Here is a 23,699-nt window from a genome sequence, read left to right on the forward strand (position 1 = left end):
ATCGCACGACCTGACACCAGTGTTGCGGATTCGCGCCCGCCGGCGTGCGGACGGCCACGTAACTCGAATCGCGGCACGTCGCCCACCGGACGGACAATCCCGTCGTGACCCTCTCGGACTAACGCCGGGAACTAGTCACGGGTGGACCTTTCAGCCTCACCACGATCGTGCCAATCGGCCCCCGCGTGGGATAGGGTTGCTCGCCAAATTCGACCTACCTAAGTACCCACACGGAGGGTAGAACGGGCGATCGCACCTCGCCGCAGGTCGACTTCGGACACGGGCCACTTTAAGCGACCCGTTCCGTACTATCGGGATAACCGAGCGGTGTTATCGTCGGTCTCGACGGTTCGATTAATTATCGGGCGTTTTAGCCCACGACCAACCCTTCACGTGAAGTAAGATGGAGATTCAATAAAGGAAAAGACGAAGCGAAACGGGAAAACAGTTCAACATAAAGCACATTTATTTCGCGATGAACGGAAAGCACACATATACAATTACACCAAAAGCAAATGTAAAAGAAGAAGAAGAAACACACAATAATGCACAAAAAGCAAATGTAAAAGCAAAAGACAATGCAGAGCTAACCGACTACCGAGCACATGGCAACACTTATACAGTTTTACTTCACAGACGGCGCCGACAACACATATACTCAAAGCAAAAGAAAAAGGACCACCCTCAAGGATGATGGGGGCAGACGGGCCTGGGGCCGAGACCGCGTCGGGCCTACCCGTCTGATGAGCCGCAAAATGGCGGTGGCGCCCCGACTCCACGGGCCTCTCTGGGACTGCCTGGTATGGGGTGGGAACGGGGCCCCCTTCTCGCACTATCTCAGCGCGGGGGGAAACAGGAGGGGGTTGTTGATGCTCGGGGGAAGGAGGATATCTCCCTGTCTCGGGTCCCGCGACGAGCGTCTCCACCACGACCTCGGTCGCGTTGCCGGCCTCTCCCTTCCGCAGCTCCCCGACTCTGACACGAGCACCCCCTCGACTGCCTTCGCCGCCGCCACCTCTCCAACTCTCCACAGCTCCGTCCAACCGCCTTCTCCAACTCCTCTCCTGACTGGCTCTTCCCAACTCCACCGACTTACTGCCTCGTTTGGCGAGCGAACGCAGCCGTTTATAGCCCCCGGGGCCTCGCTCCTTCGCCTTCGACCCTTTACCTTCGACCCTTCACCTCTGGCTGGCTCCCCATTGGACCGAGGAAAAGTGGGCGTGAATGCTTTTTGATCCATGAATTTGCATATAGCGATATTACTCCAACGCACCTGGAGGCGGGGCCAAATCGCCCCACGCTCGCCGATAGGACGGAACAGAAGTGGGCGTGAGTCGTTTTTGATCCGTTTTCTTCGGAAAGGCTGTGATGTTTCTGCACACGCTGCTCGGTGCGCGCCCTGCACGAGTCCAGTATCGGTGCCCACAAGCGACGCGGAAATGGCGGTGATGCGATGGTTGCGAGAGCGAGATGTGACGGTAAAGGTCGTGGCTGTTGGCGTTATTGTTGTTGTGAAGCGGCGTTGCGGCTGGTGGTTGTTGTGTGATGGCTGTTGAGACGTGGTTGGTGGTGGTAGTAATGGCGGCTGGTCCAAAATAAAGATAGTAAAAGAAAAACGGCCATCTAGAAGGGTCGCAGCCCGAATGAATGACATTTATTCCCTCGAAACAACGGGTTTGGGCCTAACTACACATATACTTACAGAGATATCTCACCTAAGGGACCTGAATGGTGGTTTGCGAATTTCGTCAACTACAACAATATGTATATGCATATATATATATATATATATATATATATATATATATATATATATATATATATATGTATATGTGTATATATATATATATATATATATATATATATATATATATATATATATATATATATATATATATATATATATATATATTGTTACTGCTGTGGAAATTCGCATTACACCATAAAGGGCCATCAGGTGAGATATCTTCAGAGGTACATGTGTAGTTAGCCCAAACCTGTTGTCAAGAGGGAATTTATGTGATCCATTCGGACTGCGATCCTCCAGTTAGCCATTTTTCTGTTCTATCTTTTATTTCAAACACACAGCATCTCAACAACCACGCCATCCCCATCACAGCGCCAACCACACTGCAACCACACCACCTCCACCATCTGCGCTACCACATCTTCGCCACTACGTCCGCTTCCGAACGACAAACAAAGGCGCCAAGGAGGGAACTGCGAGGATGCACAGGTTTCCCACCTGTTTCTCCCGTTTGACTTCCCCGCGCTTTGGAGTGGAGGAGGGGCGATGCAGGTCAAAGGTCAGAGGTCATGTGAAGGAGGGGTCTCATTTTGGGGGAATAACTCTCTGGCCCAGAGCCAAAAACTGACTCCCCCCGGCCCCCGCACAAGGCGGGGTGGAGGGAAAGCGTGAGGGAACGCCCTTTTCGGGAACCCTCTCGAAGGAAGGTGGAGCCGAGAACGGGGCGGGGCGAAGGGCGGAGCCCCACGCTATAAAAGACGGACACGGGCGGGGAGCTCTGTCGCCTCTTCCTCTTGAGCCTCTTCCTCTTCCGCCTCTTCCTCTTCGTCTTGGCTGGTGGTCTGGTTGGTCTTCGGTTGGTTTTTGTGGAGAGTTGGTCTTCGGGAAGAGGTCCTGCGCCCGCGCCTTGGCGAGCGGCCCTGTCACGAAGGCACGGACGGGACATACGGGAGCGCCAGTAGTGAGGTGGACCTGCGCGTCCAGACGGGGAGTGCCGGAGAGGGTTCGCCGGCCGCGAGAGAGGTCGGGGCCAGGCACGACCACGCTGATGGTCGCGGGAGAGGGACTCACCAGCCATAAAAGGGAAGTCGCAACTTCTTTCTTTCTTTTCCTTCCTTTGTTTTTGGTATAAATGTGTGTGTTGGCACCGTCTGTGAAGTAGAACTGTTTAAGTGTTGCGTGTGTATGCGTATTTGGTTGTAGCTCTGCATCGTTTCTTTTGTTACATTTGCTTTTTGTGCATAATAGTACGACTGTAAATATGTGCCTTCCGTGCTTGTCTGTGTGTGCGTGTGAATAAAATGCTTGCTTGTTGAACTGTTCCCGCTCTGCTTCGTCTCTTTTCCTTTTTTATTGACCCTCCATCTTGCATCACGTAAGGGGTTCGTATTGGGTGCAACATCCCGGTAATTAATCGGAACCGTCAAGGCCGACGATAACACCACTCGGTTATCACTGTAGCACGGAACAGACTGCTTAAGCGGTTTGTGTCCGGAGTCGGCCTGTGGCGTGGTACGATCGCCCGGTTTACCATCCGTGTGGGTACTTATGTAGGTCGAGTTTGGCGAACAACCCTATTCTACGCGGGTGGCCAATTGACACGATTGTGGTGAGGTCGAAAGGCCCACCCGTGACTAGCTCCCGGCGTTGGTCCGAGAGGGTCACGACTGAATTGTCCGTCCGGTGGGCAAAGTGCCGCGATTCGAGTTACGTGGCCGTTCGCATGACGGCGGGCGCGAATTCGCAACAATATATCAACAATATATCGCCTCACGGGCCCTATAAAAAGCGCGCAGAGTGCCAAGCTCACAGTCGGTCTGGGTTTGGAGTTGTGTGAAGATCAAGGTTCGAGTCCAGTGGAGGGCAGTGGAGGTCTGGGTTTGCCGAGGAGCCAAGGAGCGCAGCCAAGCCTGCCATGCCGCGCAGAACTGCACGTTCGTGTGCGGGACGTGGAGAGGCCGGAGAGGAGTCGCCAGCCAGCGGCATAACGGCCGGAGGTGATCAGGCCTTGGGACCAGTCTTGGGATCAGTCCGAGCAATGCTGAGGGACAGACGGGCTCTAACAGAGGCCATCAACTCTAAAAGTGCAAAGACCTGTTCGTTCCACGGAGGCGTTGTCGGCTGGGCCCGAACCACCAGGCCGCCCGATGAGGCCTGGGCCAGACCACGGTCACGCCAGCTGCCGTGAGGACGGGACGTCCAGGGTCGCCCCAGCGAGGCACCACGAAGGTGAAGGCAACCAGCCGGCCTTTCGGAGCTTCTGCGGTCGTCACAGCTCCGTGAATATAAAGACCCAAGAGGTCCAGTCTACCCCTCGTCTTTCCTGGGGTTTTTCCTTGTTTCTTTGCATGAATGTTGTGGCGCCATGTCCTGAGGTAGAACTGATGATAAGTGCAAGTGACTGTACATAATAAATATACGGTTGTCGTCTTTGTCTTGCTCGCATCTTGTCCCTACCCCCATTCATTGCATGCTTGTATATCTCTGCATTGCTGCTTTGACCGTATATGTGTGCAAATAAATGTCCTTGTGTGAATGTTAACCCGTTCGTCGCGTCCTTTTCCTTTGAATTGAACTGCCGTATTGCATTCAAAATAATAGCTGGCTTTTTAGTAGCTGATAATAGAATCGGATCCAATGGGACTTTCGTAATAATACCCCGCTCGGTTATCCCAAAACGAAGCGAGCTTCTTTAGCGGCTCGTTTCCAAGCGGGCCCCGTTGAGGTACAGTCTCTCGGTAGTCTGCCCGCGTGATTCATTAGGTAAATCAACCATTCGGCGATCGGACCCTGCAGCACGCGGGTGGAGTGTTGACTAGGCTGTGGTGTGCATTAAAAACACACCCATAGCGGAAGTTCGTCGTTTGATCCATAAGGCTGCGACTGGATTGCTCGTCCGGTGGAAGTACAGCCGCGATTCGGCTAAAAGCGGTTGTCCGCACGCCGGCGGGCGGAAATCTACAATATATATATATATATATATATATATATATATATATATATATATATATATATATATATATATATATATATATATATATATACATACATATACATGTATATGTATATATATGTAGAAAAGGCCAGTTCTTGTTGTTGCATTAAGGCCAGTTCAAATGGCCTGTGAGATGGCATATGGATTGCCGTGTTAGGGTGAGTTGCCTCCAGCAACAGAAAAAAAACAGAAGAATTCAATGACAATCAAGGGACCTTTGAAGGCCCTAAAGACGTCTGACCATCAATGCCTGCTGTGCACTCACCCACAAATCTTAACTTTGCTGTGTTTTCTCTCCTCAAGTCACAGGTCCTGAGCCATGGTATGGTAAATATTAGGACTGTAAATGATTTTAACCCACCTGTTTGTTTGTTTAGCGCCGGCAATGTAGTTAAGTTGTCCGAGTGAGTCTGTTAGTTTAGTTACGCAACGCACTAGGTTATTTATTTTTGGGATATGTATTCCAAATGTCGCACTCAGGGATCCGTAGGTAAAATGTACTTGGGGAATAGCTACACCTGTCACAAGAAAATTAACGACTCGGGTCAAGTCTATAAAGGGGGGGGGGGTAGTGTTACGGATCTGGAAACCATTTGCATTCAACATACAGATGTCCTTAAGCTTAGTTATTTCGATAAGTATGTATTTGTAGTTAGGGTCCCGTCCCTAACAGCGAGGTGTGTTCACCAAGCCCCCCCCCCCGCTGAGGGAGGTCCATAAATTCCTGAGCACTCTGAGAGAGATGGTCTTTTTGAGGTCTTGGAGGGTCTTTTTGAGGTCTTGGGTGGTCTTTTTGAGGTCTTGGAGAGTCTTTTAAAAGTTATTTTGAAGAGTTTTTGGTGCGTGTCGAGGCGGCGAATGTCTCTGCTGGCCCTCTACGAGGAAGGGAAGAGCGAGCCTGACCACCCTCCGTTGATCACGGCCATTCACCACCCGAGTTCCACCACGAACCTCGAGTCCCACACGTGTGACTGGGGACCAAACCAGTGACCATTGTCAGGTGCCGCATTGCGGAGCATACCCTTCCTCCGACAGTCAGGTACACCACCGAACTCTGGCCCCCAGCTTGTCTCTCTCCACGGCTGCGAGGGTGCAATAAAGAGTCTGGGTTTCTTTTCATTTTGTGTGTGTGTGTCTGCATGTGGACCAGTCTTTAAGTAGAACTGAATAAGTGTTTTTGGATCATTGTAAATACTAGTACGTGTAAAAATAACTAGTAAAAAACTAGTAAAATAACTAGTAAAAAAAAAAAAAATAAAAATAATAATAATAATAACAAATAAATAAACCACACAGGCCGTTTCTTCGCTCTCACGTGCCCGTACGTGCGTGACCCGGAAGTTCGATATTATTCGCAGTTACGATGATTCGCAATTTATTTTTAATACCCAATTATTCAATTAGCGCCAACGTATTTTACCTTTTCGCAATGTCGTGGCAAGGAAAAACAAAAAGAGAAGAGAAGAGAGAGAAAAAAAATTTACTTCCTGGTTCGGAGCATTACCAGCACTTTGATGTTCCCAAAATTTATACACCGTCTAATATGAAAACGATCATAACTTGGGCCATTGTGTTTATCTATAAATGCGCATAAGAAATCGAGAAATTATTAGAATACACGAAGTCATCACTCTCCGGAAGCCCGTACGTTGTAACCCGTAATGGGGAACACGGCTGAGCTTCCTTTCCCCATCGGCCACGCCCACGCAACAACGTGTCTTCCCATTGGTTTGGTAAATAAATGGCCATAACTTGGGAAGCACTTGTCCGATTAATATCAAACCTTGAAAAGGCACATCCTCAGGTCCCCAGCAATATACCTGGCAAGTTTCAATTAGATCGGACCAGAGGTTGTCGAGAAACAGTGGTCTCACACACACACACACACACACACACACACACACACACACACACACACACACACACACACACACACACACACACACACACACACACACACACACACACACACACACACACACACACACACACACACACACACACACACACACAGACAGAGATTGCTGGAATTATAGATAGATGTCTTGCATATTCGCGTTAAGTCTTGCTTTGTGTCTTCATTTACTGTAAATAAAACTTGTTAGAAATGCCCCCAGTTCGTTTCCGTCACTTCTTGCATTGGTCCAGCATGGTTTGGATCTGAGTTTAGCTGGGTTTTTATACCCGATAATTAATGCGTTCATTCCAGCCGGCACGACTTTAGCAGTTTCCGCTCGGCTGCACCCGAACCGGAGTTGGTAGTCGGTAGTTGGAACTCTACCGCAGTCGGTAGAGTGACCCGGTTCGAGCAAGACGTTCCAAGGGCGTGGCTTCCCCGGTAGTCAAAATTGTGTAGTTAATTAGGTAAATTGGTTATAGACAAATAGACCCTACGCTACGCGGTTGAAATATTGTTTTTTTTTAAACTAAAATGGTCGTCAGCCGGCCATCTTTGATTGCATCGTGAAACAATATGATGGGCATATGTATACCATCATATGTTGTCTTTCTGCAAAGTACAAATAAAATTGGTCCATACATGTCCAAGGTATTCTTGCAGAGGCACGCACACGAAAATCGAGACTAAATCCACAAGCCCCCGTTTTGGACTAAGTCCAATGGGGGCTATTAAACCAATATAAAAGCCAGGTGGTTTACAAAAGTTGCAAAGATGAACATGACCAAAAAGTATGAAACAAAAGATACAATTAAATCGCCACATGTTACCTTTGTTTGTCATTTGTTCCAGGGACCTGTTATCATTGACATGGACCTCGTTCAGGTCGTCAATCACTTTCTTTTCAAACGTACAAAAGGTAAAATAGATAGGATTTTAAAGTTGAGACTCCTGCTAAAACAGCCAGTGGTGTCCTGCACAGTATGGGTATTGTACATAAACCACTGGCTTTATAAAGAACTATGATACCACGAGTCTTCTCCCAGGAATGGTCAAACCGAGCAAAAAATAATATGAGAAAATAAAACAATGTAAATTACAATCAAACATGTATAACACCACAAGCGTATCCTGTAACAAACCTTCTTCTTCTGTGGTGGGTGTAAGTTGTGAAGGCCAAAAAGAGTACATTCTCCCTGCATTTCAATTTCTGCTCCCAGGTCTGTGCGCCCAAGCCTCTCCAAGACTTCGTTTCCCTCTGCTGTCCCAACTATGGTGCTGGATGCAAGACCTCCCTCAAGCTGCTTTGTCTCGAGGAGACACCGGCTAGGAAAAGAACTTGAATCACCGAGACGGTGAGAAGGGGTAAGGTCTCGAAGGTTTGAGTTCAGTGGAGAGAAGCCAAAGGAAGGTTCCTGCCTGAAGGATTCAGAGACATCAGGAGGGTCTGGGGTACAGGGTGGTACCGGAAGGTTTGCAGTCTCCATTGTTTCACTAAGATTGTCAGAAGGCGTGAGTTCTGATGGTGTCTGTCCGTGCCAAAGTGTCACCCCTGTTCCCTGCTGAAAGTCGTCATCAGCACGATCAGTAGAAGCTGAGAGTACAAGGGCATTTTCGTTCTTCTCCGGGGTCGAACAAGCTCTCGTTTCAAACTCTTCATCCTCTCCCATGTCAACAGTAGCTGGCACAAGGCCCAGCGAAAGTGCAACAATGCTCACCTGAGCAAGGTCCTGCTGCTGTATCAATAAAAGGTGTGGGGAAGAAAAACAAGTACGTAAAATAAACTTTGGTGTTTAAAATGCCTGTGAACGAATTAGTACTCAAGCAGCATCGAATTCATGTTACATAAGGAGTTATTTACACATACTGTATATGTTATTCACGAGACTTGCGAGGAACACTGGCTCTGTGTGAAACTATTTGTGAATACAACAAAAGCCATAAATGAGAAGTAAACGACACATCAGCAATGTGATCCTCTGGATGCAAAGGACTAAATTTGCACCAAACTGGCACGCCAAGGACCGACTCCCTATGTTACGTCAACTGGTCAATTTTGAAGAGCGAGGTGCAAATGGTGAATGATGGGAAATAGGAAAGCCAATGTAGCATACCTCAATTGAACAGTCAGTGTGCTTAGCTTCAGGAGAACTTTCTGGTGAGGAAATGTTCTGAAATTAGACAGTGAAAGAAAGATGGGTGGGGGTAAAAGGATGATAAGAAATAAAAATAATTAAGAATATGAGGAAAATGACATTTCACACAAACAATTGAGTCAGAAAAGCAAGTTTTACAGCATTTTTTCAGAAGCTAACACGGTTGTATTAAATTGCAAGTTACCTCATACTGGGCAGGGCAGCTGGGTAGAGAGGCTGTCGGCGTTGGGGTAACAGGAGAGTATACGGGGCCGAAGCCATTCCTAACCATCTCTTCTACAGTTCCCATCTCACCACTCTCCATCTTGTTAGGGGTTGTACATCCCACTGTCGCAAATGCTTCCACATCAGCATCCACATCAGGGAGATCACCCATCGGCGTGTCTCCTCCATCGCTAGGCATTGTTTCTGAGGTATTGTCCTCATGAGACTCCCGCAGCCTTCGCTTTTTCAGGGGAGTTATGAGCTCTACAAATAGCGGATGAGTATATTAACATCGTGGTGTTGAATGTGGCAGTTTTTTTTTTTTTTACGAAAAGGTTTGTTATACCAAATACTGAAATGTGGACAAATATTTCTTCGGTGGCAACACACTGCCTCTTGTTTCACAGTCATCTTCAATCAGCTAAGTATTTATGATTGCACATTTTTCATGCCAGCAAATTAGAAATTTTTTAAAATTTACAATATTCTGCAGGAAGGCTTACCATGTGAACCAGTACTCTGAGTTGGAGAATCACTCTGTGGTGTGTCCTGTCCGCTACCTCCCAGCAAGGTGCTCTCGTGGTCCAACGGCGAGTTGCACTCGTCGACAGCAGCTGTTTCGTCCATCGCCTGCTTCAGCCAGCGCTAAAAATGGCATGAAGACAGGATCATAGTCCGTGTGACAAAGCGACATCAGGAGTTAAGGAATCCATGGTGTGGGAATGACTCATTTTAACATGAGATGGAGGGTTAGTATTCAGGTGTTAAAAATCAAGGGGACTGGGAGTGGCAGAAAAATAAGGAAAGAAACAAGAAGTGAAAGGAATAAGTTGGATAAATAAATGAAAACAACTTTAAAAGGTCATAAAAATAATATAATTATAAAAGTAGAGTAACAAATTATACAAATAATGTATGAACCAACAGTATAGATCTCTTCAAGCCGGTTGCTCGACGCTTCAATTTTTCCAGACTTTCGTTCAGCCACGTAGATGTTTCCGGTATCTTTTTCCCATTTCAACATCATGGACAGTTACAAGCACAAAGATCAAAGCCATATCTACAAGATCGGCACATTGGTCCAGTAGATGTGCACAAACCACCAGCTTTGAGAAATGCAAAGTACATTGGAGTTTAAATGTTTATCTCTCCTAATGCTGCCAAATTTAATTTAATAACAGAAGTAGACACCAAATCACATCAACACCACAATGTTCATGTGCGAAATGAGGAGCAAAACTTTAAAAACACTAGCTGGCACTCCCATCCACGGGGCGGGAATACCCTCATCGGCCCACCTGCGACACAGCACAGTCTTGGAAATTCAATTAATAATTTTAGCCATTTTTGAAAGAAATTTTATTGATCACAACATATCATACTCCATGTCATAATTATGAGAAGGTTCCATATGATGAAGAAGATAAAGGAAGATGATATGTAATGCAGGCTACCACCAAAGCAGTTCTTGCATTTTCAAAATCGGACGGGGCTGATAAATCGGCCTCGTCATGTGGGGTGAGGGGGCTGATTTTTGCCCACGGGGCTGATTTTAAAATTGCTTCAAAATCTTGTGAATTAGTTTTTGTAAATTGTTTTAACATGTGGTCCAAATTGACCAATGTCCATACAAACTGAACTGCCAAAGAATCTGAATAAACTGAGCCTAATCCTAACTATGTAATTTCAAAATGTACCTTAAACGGTCCTTCTTGGGGCCAAACACAAAGTTCTGAGAAACAGAACTTTCTGCTCAAGCACAGGACTTTCACACAATCCTTTTCATTAAAAAGTATTACAACTAAGTTGTCTTTGTTGTTGTGGATTATTACCTGTAATTGTATTTGGCAATTCCATGCCAAATACACTATTATTACTGGAATTCTTTATTATTATTCTTTATTTTCGTCACATCCATTGCCCAAAAATTCCTCCTAGGGCTTTTGTCTAGGAGCACAAACAATTATGTCTTTGAAATGGGACCATCTCAAGGAAGTGCAGTGTTAACTTTTGACCTTGAAATTCTCAAGGTTAAGGTCAAGGTCACACAAAAGGTCAAAAACACATTTTGCCCCATATCTTCGCCCCACGGAAAGATACAGGTTAGCCGCTGACATTTTCTGATAGGGCACAACAGGGCCTACAAAAAACCTCACTACAAAAAGTTCTGTGACCTATATCTTCTGAGATCGGTAGGGGTCAAAGTTCAACAAAAACACATTTTGGCCCATATCTTCGCCCCACGGAAAGATACAGGTTAGCCGCTGACATTTTCTGAAAGGTCATAACAGGGCCTACAAAAAATCTTACTTGATCAAAGTTGTGTGACCTATATATTCTGAGATCGCTAGGGATCAAAGTTCATGACTTTGGTCAAAAACACATTTTACCCCATATCTTCGCCCCACGGAAAGATACAGGTTAGCCGCTGACATTTTCTGATAGGGCACAACAGGGCCTACAAAAAACCTCACTACAAAAAGTTGTGTGACCTATATCTTCTGAGATCGGTAGGGGTCAAAGTTCAACAAAAACACATTTTGGCCCATATCTTCGCCCCACGGAAAGATACAGGTTAGCCGCTGACATTTTCTGATAGGGCACAACAGGGCCTACAAAAAAATCTTATTTTACCAAAGTTGTGTGACCTATATCTTCTGAGATCGGTAGGGGTCAAAGTTCAACAAAAACACATTTTGCCCCATATCTTCGCCCCACGGAAAGATACAGGTTAGCCGCTGACATTTTCTGATAGGTCACAACAGGGTCTACAAAAAAATCTTATTTGACCAAAGTTGTGCGACCTATATCTTCCGAGATCGGTAGGGGTCAAAGTTCAACAAAAACACATTTTGCCCCATATCTTCGCCCCACGGAAAGATACAGGTTAGCCGCTGACATTTTCTGATAGGTCACAACAGGGTCTACAAAAAAATCTTATTTGACCAAAGTTGTGCGACCTATATCTTCCGAGATCGTAGACGTCAAAGTTCATGACGTTGCCAAATACCTGTTCGCTGCAAGCGAATGCAGCCCTCTAGTGACAAATGTTCTCACAATTTGTATGAATGATGTGCCGGTACAATATATTACATGTATGCTATTGAACTGGGACCATTCAAGTATTACGTACACAAGTCCAACCCATTTCTCCCCCTGGACTAGCCCACTGTGTTCAACATATACATGGGATAAATCTTGACTTTTCACTGCCATTACCTTGTCATGTAGGTTGTACTTGAATGTCCACACCTGGATCCACCAGTAACATAGTAATAATGTCAAAAGATTTATTCTCGTAACAAATTAAAAACTTTATTCGCTGCAAAGCTGAATGACCAAAAAAAAAAAAAATCTGAACAGTCACAAATTTAATGAGTTTATTGATGCATTTCTGTCTCAACAAAACTAATTTATCTACAAGTATCTCTCTCCAGTCCAATAACATAACAGATATATGTGTTCAGTACATTCTGGCAAAAACTAATTAACTTTAGTAGGTTTAGTATTGATGTAAATCTTTAGGCAGAATCCCCCAAAAGTCACTATCATCAGACTCATCAGATAATTGTGAAAGAGATTCATCCCCTGAGCTACCTGAAGATAAGTCCAACACAACAATATTCTCATCATCTGAGGAGATGGCTTCAACCATGTCATTGTCCGTTTCTCGCGTCCAAAAGGAGACCAATGGTGTTGAACAAAGGTGTTTTGTTTTGCCATACAGGTAATCTTAGCTTTTTTTCACAGCTTAATTTTACGGGGCCGATAAAAAGACCCCCTGAAAATCGACCACCGGGTCGATCACGGGGGCGAGGCCGATCGGCCCCGTCAAAATGCAAGCCATGCAAAGATGGTGATATTTTAGACTCGGTCACAGACACACACACACACACACACCTGCTCCATAATAGACAGATTTACCTTTTTACAAGAACCAAAACTCGAGTCAAGGCCAAGCTTCTTCTTGCGTGGCTTTGCCATGAAGGGTGAACCAAAGCGGATGTAGTGTTTTGGTGTGGTATACAGCTGGGGACTGTGGGTTAACCCCGGCAGGGAATTCAGGGTGGTTGCCAACACTGTTGGATCTGTAGTGATCCTCAACGAAGGCTCGCTAGGAAAATCCATAAGTAACCTTTCGGGTTTCTCCGAAAGCCACTCGCTTACTAAGTGCTGCAAAAAAGCACAAAACAATAATAAATTTCAATCAACAAAAATGGTTGGAGTGCAACAATCATGATCACAGTACAAAATCAACCGATCGCATCTCTTTGCATCATGACTGCAACAATCAAGATCACAGTCGAACAAGATCTTGCAAACAAGATCACAGTAGAACACCAACCGATCGCATCGCTTTGCATCATGTTTCAACAGAATGTGTGCAAAAAAGTTGATTCTTTTTTTCCTTGATTGTAAAAAATAATTTCCCACCCCGTTCAGGATTGGATTGTTACATTTGACTCCTGTATGAGTCTCGGTCCAGGTGAAAAAAAGCGAGACTCACTGCATGCCTTCTTCTGACCTTTTCCCATTTAGCCATCTTGTATCGTGTAGATTGTTAATTGCAACAGCAAAGAACCCATCCTTATGGATGGGTTCATTCCCCCACTTTTATGATGTCTATGACGTACTTCAAGTCATAATACCTGCTCACACCTGGAGTGGCACGAAACAATACTCATTTACATGACCCGCCAAAACTGAAACCCCGAGGCTGACTTCCTAACACCTGAGTGTATAGACATAAAATAAACACACAGACAGTAAGGTATTAAGAATGATAATTCCCCCACTTCAATGATGTCTGGTTTTCATGCAGATAAATGGGGTGTTTTAATGAGACTTGGAATATGTTACATTCTAGGTATGATCATATAAATTCACCAATTCATTGTCTTTAAGGAACAGTGCGGAAGAGCGTGTAACCGAACACGTTAATCTTATTGAGATTTATCACGTCTGAGTCGCGTTTCAGTTGATCACGAAGGCAGGTAGAATATAACCGTGTGATCCGAGTGGTGTTCTACCGTATTGTAATGCTTAAAATCCTTGAGGAACAAACACCGATGTTAAGAAAGCACAGAGTGGTAGCACATGCACACCTTCCCGATGTATTATTAGCTCACCTGGACTTTAGTCCAGTGAACTTATGCGATTGAGCAGTGTCCGCAGGTGAGTGAGTGAGTGAGTGAGTGAGTGAGTGAGTGAGTGAGTCAGTCAGTCACGAAACACTTCAGTCATTATCGCTTGAACCAAACACACAATTTTGATGAAACTTGGCCACAAGCTTCAAATCTGATGCCTAACAAAGATATATTGACCACATCAAAATCTGCACTCATTCAGGGGATTTACGGGGTGGCGGGGGTTCGATCCCCCTTCCCCCCAAATATAGGCATTTGCTCTCTTCTCCAAAATTACACGTAATTTTGATGAAACTTGACCACAACCTCATCACCCATTATGTACCAAAGTGTATCGACCGCATCAAAATCTGTGCTCATTAAGGGAGTCTGGGGCGGGGGGGGAGGGCAGTTTGACCCACCCCCCCCCAAATTTACTCTCTTATCCAAAACTACACACACAATATTGATGAAACTTAACCACAAACTTCATCATCTGTGATGTACCAAAGTTTGTTCACGGCATTAAAAAAACAAAAGAAAAACCATCAGGATCTAAGGGGGTCTGTGAGGTGTTTGAGTGACTGTTGCTCCTGATCCAGGTGAGCTTCAGGACACACAGTCCTATTTTTACTTGCAAAATCGAAGATTTTTCAAGTATATTGGTCAGTCGATTGTTATTCTGTCTGTCTGTGTTTGTCTGTCTATTGCCTACACGTCACGATTTTAAACCGATCTTCACAAAACTTCAGCACATGGTAAAGTTTGGCATAAGCAAGAAGACAATTGTTTTTAAGGTCAAAAGGTCAACAAATTTGTCAAATTTCTAAAATTGTCAATTTTCATCCCATTGACTTGAAATTTGAAGAGTATTTGCATATCAGGTCACTGAATTCAACCGCCAATTATTTTTGAGGTAAACATAGGCCAAAAGGTCAACATAGACCAAATTTCTAAAATTGTCCATCCGACTGACTTGAAATTTGAAAAGGAGTTGCATATTTGGTCATTGAATTCAGCCACCAAATATTTTTGAGGTCAAATTTATTTTATGGATATTGCAAGTATCGTGCTCTACACGACGTCGCCTTCTTGTTTTTTTATTATCAAATGGATGCCAAGAGAAAAAACATGATTTTGAAACTTCTCAGATGAGTAAATTAATGTGATGCTCTCATCACACAGAACAACACTCATAACTACATATAGTCTAGGACCTGGCTTAGACATGTATGCACTTAATTTAGGAGAGGATAACTCAAATGTTTTAGGCTAATATGACCCCAAGGAACAATTTGGGATGTGTGCCAAAATCTCTATCTGGGACGAACAGCCCGAAAATGACCACGCCCTTTTTAAAATGTATGTACCCCATTGTCTATCACTCTATGCACCCTATTATCACTCACTCAGCCTGCTTTTGATTTATTCATAGCACCAGTGCTACAAGATCCGGAGAGAGAGAGAGAGAGTGAGAGAACGACTTATCCATCCAGTGTCACAGAGATAATATCTCATTATATTATAGATATCACACCATCCAAGCAGCCTTTCAAGTCTACCTTAAGGAAAGGGCATCGCTGTCCCAGTCCTTTGATTACTGGAACACATACGTTTCCCACCTGTTCCCAATAGTCAGGGATCTGACCAATTCTCTGCGCTCTGGAGACTGGATTCTCTACCTCAGTGCTATGGAGAGGGCAACTTCACTGTTCTTCTTTTTTTGAGAGAACAAACTACTCTCGATGGACACCATTATTCCTACAGGACTGCTATCAACTGAAGGAGAAGTTCCCACTCCTCTACAAGTCCTACATGAATGGTGGATTTGTCATGAACACCACCAAGAGAGGTAGTGGAGTGCCCTTTGACCAGGCGCTAGAGCAGTGCTACAATCTGCCTGCCAAAGTGAGTGGGGGGATAATTGGGGTCACCAGAAAGAAGGAAGCAGTAGCTCTGTGGGGAATTATCAAAAATAAAAAGGACCAGTACGTTGACCTCCTGAAGATGAAGGATGATGTCGAAGGAGAACTCTCACTTCACCACGACTTCAACCCAAGTACTGCAACTAAGATAGTTGGGATGGTGCAAGACATAGAGGAGTATCTCCTGAAGGTATGTAGTCCTCTACAAGACCAGGTAGCACTGAAGAATGTTCTCACTGGAGAAATTGTGACCAATGTAAATGTAGACAAGTTGTTGTGCTGTATCAAGGAGGGCAGCACTGCTTGTGCTAATTTTATCGATGATCGACTCAGAAATAGGTCGATATCGATACACTCAACTATTAGCAAAATCAAGTTTACGTCCCCTAATACCACCTTGAAATTGGCTCCCAAAGCAGACATCAAAGATGAGACAATCAAAGCTCTCATGTTTATTGAGTATGGGAGTCACCGGGGGTTCACTGTTGAGGAGCTACTCAACTATGAGATCACCAACTCTGCATTCTTCTTGGTTGACGAAGATGGTTACTTGAGGAAGAGTACCAAATCACAACTTGGGACTGAGCTGCTGAAGTTGTGCCCACTAATAGATAAAAAAGGGCCAGAAACCTCCCCACAAACCCACGCCATCATTATCGACTTCATGGCCTTGGTGAGAAAGGTCCCCTTAAAGAAGCTTGATCCGCCCGTCAAGACATTCCATGACTTTGCTATTGCCTTGACATCTATGGTCACCAAAACTGGGCACAACTGTGATGAGATCCATATCGTTTTTGATGCTTACAGAGAGGACAGCATCAAGAATGGAGAGAGTGGGAGAAGAAGAAAGTCAAAAGAAATGGTTGTCCTTGATGTGATATCACCAAACCAAAATGTTCCAGTGGTATTAGAGAACTTTTGGTCATCTTCCATCAGCAAAACTGCTTTCCAGGCATTCTATGTTGAGTGGCTCACCACCAATTACCATGGAACCAAACCTCTATACCTCGGTATATCACCACAGGCATGGATGGTGTCAGCTGGGTGTGCTTCTCCATTCCCTCGGCTCAACTGCACACACGAGGAAGCTGATGACAGGATGATGTTCCATGTGCAGGACATTCTAGGTCACCGGTCAGGACCTACATCCATGACGCTGTCATCAGGTGACACAGATGTCTTTGTGTGCCTATTATACCACATCACAGTCAATTGGAGAGATCTTGGCCTCCAAGAGCTTTGGCTTGTCCGCAACTCAGGAGTGAAAAGATCAATATTACCACTCCACGATATCTGCATAGCACTGGGAGACGAGCTCACAAAGTGTCTCCCAGCACTCCATGCGCTGACTGGGTGCGATACAACCAGCAAGATATCAACTAAACTTGCAGCCCTGAATGCTGTACGCAAACCAGGAAATTCCTCTCTGATCCTGAATTTTGACTGTCCCCAGCTAGCAGAAAGTGCAATACAGATGGCAGAGACATTCTTGGTCAAGTGTCTCAAACCATCAACAGACCTGGAGACATTTGACGACCTGCGTCTCACTGCATTTGATAGCAATGCCCTCAAGATGGACTTTGAGAGAACCACTTGCACCTCAACTAATGCAAGGAAACATATTGTTACGACTGTGGAAATTCGCAAACCACCATTCAGGTCCCGTAGGTGAGATAACTCTAAGTACATGTGAAGTTAGCCCCAAACCCGTTGTTTAGAGGGAATTTATGTGATTCATTCGGGCTGTGACGCTTTGAGATAGCCGTTTTTCTGTTCTATCTTTATTTTGAACCGCCATAACCATCAAAACACCACCAAAAACCCTCCACCACCCTCACCTCTCTCCTTCTACGGCCATTCCAGCACCACCTGTGAACACTGAGCGTCTGGCTGTCTTGGGCTCGTTCAAGCGATACGCACCGAGCCGCGAGTGCAAATAGCGGCCTTTCCGAGGGAGAATTCGGATCAAGAATGCTACACGCCCACTTCTGATCCGTCCGGATCAGCAAGCGCGGAGTGGCTTGGCCCCGCCTCCAGGCGCATCCGTGTGAAATTGAAATATGCAAATTCTAGAATCAGGGGAGGTTCACGCCCACTTTTCCTCCGTCCAATGGGTGAGCGTGGCTCTGCCCCCGAGCTCATCCTGATCCGGAAATTTGCATATTGTTTCTCCTGCCGGCCTATAAAACGCCAAGCGCAAGGCAAATCGTGGCAGAGAGTTTTAGGAGAGAGTCAGTTTTGGCAGAGAGTGAGAGTTTTGGTAAGAGAGTCATCGGGCGGAGTGTGGCAGCGGCGGAGTGTGGCAGCGGCGGAGTGTGGCAGAGAGTGGAGTAGGGTGGCGAAGGCATCGAGTTGGGTTCTGCAGTCGGCTGAGGAGAGTTGGGGGAAGAGGCCAAGGAGCTCGGGTCCTAGGCGAGAAGGACGGCGGTCGGCGACGAGGTCGCGGTGGGAGATCGCTTGTCGCGGGACCTAAGCCAGCCAGCCATTCTCCCTCCCCCAGAGCATCAACAATTCCCCCTTTTCCCCCAAACTGAGATAGTGCAACAAAGGGGGCCCCGTTCCCACTCCATTCCAAACGTCGTGCCAACGAAACCCGCAAAGGAGCAAGGAGTCGGGGCACAGCCACACGGACGTCTGCGGCTCGTCCGCCAACGCGCCACGAGGACGTGGGTAGGACCCACCTGGTCTCGCGGACCTGGCCGCTCCTTCAGGTCCCGCACACATATTGGCCTACAGGCCCGTCTGCCCCCTTGTCTATGAGGGTGGCTTCTTTCCTTTGCTTTTGAGTAAATGTGGGTTGGTGCCGTGTCTTGTAAAGTAGAACTGTGTAAGTGTTGCCGTGTGTACGCGTATTCGGTTGTTACACTGCATCGTTGTTTCTTTTGTATTTCTGATATCGGTGCATTCTGACTGTTTGGCTGTATATGTGTGCTTTCCGTGTGTCACGTAATAAATGTGCATTGTGTGAACTGTTTTCCCGTTTCGCTTCGTCTTTTCTTTATTGACACTCCATCCTGCTTCACGTCAAAGGGTTCGTAGTGGGCTTAAAACGCCCGATAATGAATCGGAACCGTCGAGGCCGACGATAACACCGCTCGGTTATCCCGATAGCACGGAACGGACCGCTTAGGCGGTTCGTGTCCGGAGTCGGCCTGCGGCGAGGTACGATCGCCCGGTCGACCACCTGCGAAGGTACTTAGGTAGATCAAATTTGGCGAGCAACCCTATCCTGCGCGGGTGAGCAATTGGCACGGTCGTGGTGGGGTTAAACCCCCACCCGTGACTAGCTCCCGGCGTTGTTCCGAGAGGGTCACGACAGAATTGTCCGTTCCGGTGGGCGAGGTGGCCGCCATTCGAGTCGAGCGGCCGATCGCACGCCGGCGGGCGCGAATTCGCAACAATATCCATAGAGCCTATTACCAACAGCAGCTGTGGGTCCAAGCCCCATTTAGAGATGCCACCCTGATTATGAATGCCGAGTCTTATGGGTTTGTAAGAAGGGGCAGTTTATTAGTCCCTGAGATTGTGATCTCCAAACCCAAAGGCCTGCCAAATCCCTGCACATGTGGAAAGTGTGCTCGCAAAAATGGGTGTTCCTGCAGGGTAGCTGGGATCAAGTGTTGCAAGTACTACAAATGCAAGGGAGGTGATTGTTATAAAAACCCCATCACTGAATGAACACTGCTCATCATCCTCATACCTGGACTCTGTTGTGTTACTCTTCATGTTCCTGACCCTGGTTTACGTGACACATAAACAGTATTAATGTGGTTTTAAAAGTTGTATTGTTGGTGGTTGGGCAATTTCCCTGCTGATCTTTGAAACATTTCAGCTCTCTAGATACTACTGCCTACTAAAGTAATGTTTTGTTTTTTATTTTTCATTTTAAGTTAACATTCCATTGATAATAGTATGTAAATGATTGAAAATACAATTTCTTTATATTAATCAAATGCTCGCTTTCTTTCTTTTTAAAAAATCCCTTGTATTGTTCAAATTGCAAATTGTCAGTTCAACTCTAGTAGATGACACAAATCTTCTAACTTTGCTCCAAGTCCGGCAAGTTTAAGTTAATAAATATATGGCAATTCCAGTATGTATGGTAATAAGTATGGTAAATAAAACGGTTTTTAGCCATTTTCTCATTAAAAAAATATCAAATTACAAATTTTACACTCTTCTATGACCCCCCTAAATAAATAAATAAATAAACATGGCCATTCTGAACATTTTGAGCACCTCAGAAAATCTGTAGCTCCAACGGTTTAGAAGATACAGCTATGTCAGAAGTAGCACTTTTGATGAAAAAGGGTGTGGTCATTTTAAAACGGGCATGGTCATTTTCGGGCTGTTCGTCCTGGATAGAGATTTTGGCACACATCCCATGTTGTTCCTTGGGGTCATATTAGCCTAAAACAGTTAAGTTATCCTCTCCTAAATTAAGTGCATACATGTCTAAGCCAGGTCCTCTACTAATATGCTCACACGCACATGTGCGATCAAAGTGAAACCGGCCAGAATTGGACAAGGACAGAGGCAGGCAACTCAAGACAAATATGAAAAGGGAAGAGAGCTTATGTTTTCACCTCTGTTGTTTGTTGGGTCGCCGAAATAGATGACCCTTATTGTCAGTAATTCTGTCTGTTTGTTTGTTTGTTTGTCATCAGCATAATTGGTTGTAAATGTGGGCAGATTTTGACCAAACTCAGGTGGTAGGTACATCTTATGACCTCGTGCTTTGGAAATTGTGATGGTTGCTCGGGAGTCTTTGGTTCCCTCGCAACAGCCGAAAAAAACTTTAAAATCGGTACCCTTCACGCGAAATCAATTCCGAAAGCCATTATCCCACGTAGGCTTATGAAATTTGGCATGCATCATCTACAGGTGATGCTCTACCAAATATATTCCGTTTTTTTGTGATATATGGAATAGTTTACCCGCAGCACCCCCTACAAATGGGGTATGCCTGAAAATTGGCGAAAATTGAAGGCCCCCTAGCGACCAGGTGATGCATCGATCCGAATGAAACTTTGCAGGTTCATAGCACGCAAAGAATACTACAACTTTGCCTCAGGACATATTGACCGATATTGCTTCGGTCAGGGGTCAAAGGGCAAAAATCGATAATATACGAGAGCTGGAGGTGCCTTCGCGCCAAATGCTACTCCTCCTGGGGTTATGGTCAGATGGTCATGAAAATTCACACTAATAATCTGGAATGCATTGTGCACAAAATAGAGCCGGATTTTCGATTTATATCTTTGTTCACCCACAGCACCCCCTCAAACTTTGGGGATTTCCGATATCAAACCGCATTTTCGGTACTTTTCATTCAAATTGATACCGAGTAGTTATCAGTGGATGGAACTCGATGAGATTTGGTATGCATAATCTTAAGGTGATTCTCTATCCGTTATATGACATCAATTTTTTTCTATATCTTATAGTTTACAAATGGTGACCCTCTCAACTTGGGTGTCCGAGGGCCATTGAGCATTCCCGCTGAAAATTCAAAGTACACTAGCTCCAAGACGGTTGAACCGAATCGAATGAATTTTTACATGCTTATAGACCATAATGAGTACTACAACTTTGCTCATTTGCATAATGACCTATCTCGAGTAGGTCAGGCGTCAAAGGTCAATAAGTGCATTTTTCGGGCGAAATTACCATTCAAGGCACCCTTGTTCCTACACAGATTAACCGATATGAATGAAAGTTCATAGGTACATAGTACTCAATGAGTACTACAACTTTGCTTCAGGACGTATTGACCTATCTCGGCTAGGTCAGTGGTCAAAGGTCAATGAGTGCATTTTTTGGGCAAAATGACCAATCAAAGCCCCCTTGCTCATACACGGGTTAACCGATTCGATTGCAATTTCGTAAGTACTTAGTACTAGATTAACTCAGATCAGGGATCAAAGGTTATTAGATGCTCGGAGACCCATGGCCACCTACCGGCTTGTTACTTACGAAATCTAAAGATTTTGTAAGTATATTGATCACTTCCGGACTCTGTTTGTGTGTTTGTTTGTGTGTGTGTTTGTTTGTGTGTGTGTTTGTTTGTGTGTGTGTTTGTTTGTAGGCACGATAACTCGAGAACGGAAGAAGCTACCAATGTCAAATTACACCACGTGATTCAGGAGGGTGATGGCTAGCGCTGATTAGATTTTGGTTAAAATCGATCAAAGGTCAAGGTCACAGTGAGGTCAAACATTCGATTTTTGATGGTTTGGTACAGAATCATCGTAGAAACTTCTGGTTTGCGTCGCTACCTTCTCCAGAGACAGCTTTTATTAGACAAGGTCAGAGGTCAAGTTCACAATTTCACAAGTACCAGTCTATGACTGCTTGTTACTTACGAAATCTAAAGATTTCGAAAGTACAGTCATCCTCCGCTATATCGCGGTTCACCTATCGCGCCCCCAGTTCATCGCGGGTTTTACCTTGGAACCTAACTAATTTTTTATGCGGATTCCCCCAGTATATCGCGGTAATAATATATAAAATATAAATTATTTAAGCAATAAATTATAACGCGTGACGCTCGACCAGTCACACAACGCACGAGACAAAGTTTCGCTTGTGACCTTCGAATATTTTCTACGTTTTTTTTTCTCCAAGCCCCACGATGCCGCCCAAACGCCCTGCACCTTCTAAGGCTTCTGGCAAAGAAGCGAAGCGCCAGAAGAAGGTCCTGACGCTCCAGGAGAAGGTTAAGGTGCTCGATATATGCTTCGGGAAGGAAAAAGGTTTTTTTTTTTTTTTTTTTTTTTTTTTTTTTTTTTTGTATACCTTGGTCGAGGCTCGTATGAGAGCTAACGCACAACTCACAGCAAGGAGGCATGAGACAAGAGGGGCGGGAGTGGAAGGGACAAAACATTGGGGAACAGACACAGGTGAACTGTGGAAGGGAGAGGGATGGGGATGGGACGGGGAACATGGCGAGGGGAAGATGGACATTAAAGGGACTTTCAGGAAGGAAAGCAGGAGAATTGAAGGAAGTGGGCTTGGGTGGATTATCGGGGTAGAAAAGATCGAGGATTTGGATGGGGGAAGATAAGAGGTGGTGGTGAACAGCTGTTTTGAAAGCCTGGAGGGAAGAATGGGAAAGAATAGAGTGAGGAAGTTTATTCCAAAGGCGGGAAAAAGAGGAATGAAAGAGTGAAGATGAGCAGTGATTCGTGATTTTGGTAGTTTTACCAGAAGGGGGTTGTTGGCGGACCTTGAGCGCCCTGTGGAAATGTGGTTGGGACAAATCACAGAGAGAGCAGGGGGGGCAAGGCTGGAGAGGAGTCGGTAGAAGACAGAAAGACCACCGACCAACCTGCGGTGATTGAGTGAGAGGCCCAAAGACTCAGCTTCATTGCGGGAGATGCCAATGATCTTAAAAGCCCTGGTTTCGACAGCGTGAAGTCGAGAAAGGTGGGAGGCAGGAGCACCAGCCCAGAGGGGAGAGCAGTACTCCATCAGGCTACGGACAAAAGCTTTGTAAGTGGTCAGGAGCTCAAGAGGGCCGAGGAAGGACTTTGCACGACGGAGGATTCCCAGTCGGCGACTGGCTTTTGAGGCAAGGTTGGAAATGTGACTTTCCCAGGAAAGGTCATGGCAGAAAGCCGCCGTTGGACGAGCACTGATCATACCCA

General features: G+C 45.5%; 2 protein-coding genes across 2 annotated transcripts in view; one reads left to right on the top strand and one right to left on the bottom strand.

Moving 5' to 3' along the window:
* KMT2E (lysine methyltransferase 2E (inactive)) overlaps positions 1-23,699 on the bottom strand; it is a gene marked incomplete at its 5' end in the record, with an annotated part of 190,886 nt that overhangs the window by 40,589 nt on the left and 126,598 nt on the right. The window contains 5 exons of the mRNA XM_085893775.1: positions 7,782-8,375; positions 8,754-8,810; positions 8,980-9,263; positions 9,503-9,644; positions 12,924-13,172. Of these exons, the coding sequence (XP_085749901.1) occupies positions 7,782-8,375; positions 8,754-8,810; positions 8,980-9,263; positions 9,503-9,644; positions 12,924-13,172 (1,326 nt within the window). The remainder of the gene's footprint in view (positions 1-7,781; positions 8,376-8,753; positions 8,811-8,979; positions 9,264-9,502; positions 9,645-12,923; positions 13,173-23,699) is intronic.
* Positions 16,900-19,728, top strand: LOC147020037 (uncharacterized). Its single transcript, XM_085894991.1, has 2 exons — positions 16,900-17,669; positions 19,451-19,728. The coding sequence occupies exons 1-2, from the start codon at positions 16,910-16,912 to the stop codon at positions 19,726-19,728; spliced, it is 1,038 nt and encodes a 345-aa protein (XP_085751117.1). The 5' UTR covers positions 16,900-16,909.

Source organism: Eptatretus burgeri, chromosome 9 (assembly GCF_056783735.1).
Source record: "Eptatretus burgeri isolate ZD-2024b chromosome 9, Ebu_testis_v1, whole genome shotgun sequence".
In the NCBI taxonomy this organism is placed as follows: Eukaryota; Metazoa; Chordata; class Myxini; order Myxiniformes; family Myxinidae; genus Eptatretus; species Eptatretus burgeri.

Excerpts from the sequence above, each read along its gene's own strand:
- LOC147020037 (XM_085894991.1), top strand. The coding sequence starts at position 16,910 with ATGGTTGTCCTTGATGTGATATCACCAAACCAAAATGTTCCAGTGGTA. Across the intron at positions 17,670-19,450 it reads CTCAACTAATGCAAGGAAAC|ATATCCATAGAGCCTATTAC; the intron begins ATATTGTTACGA and ends GAATTCGCAACA.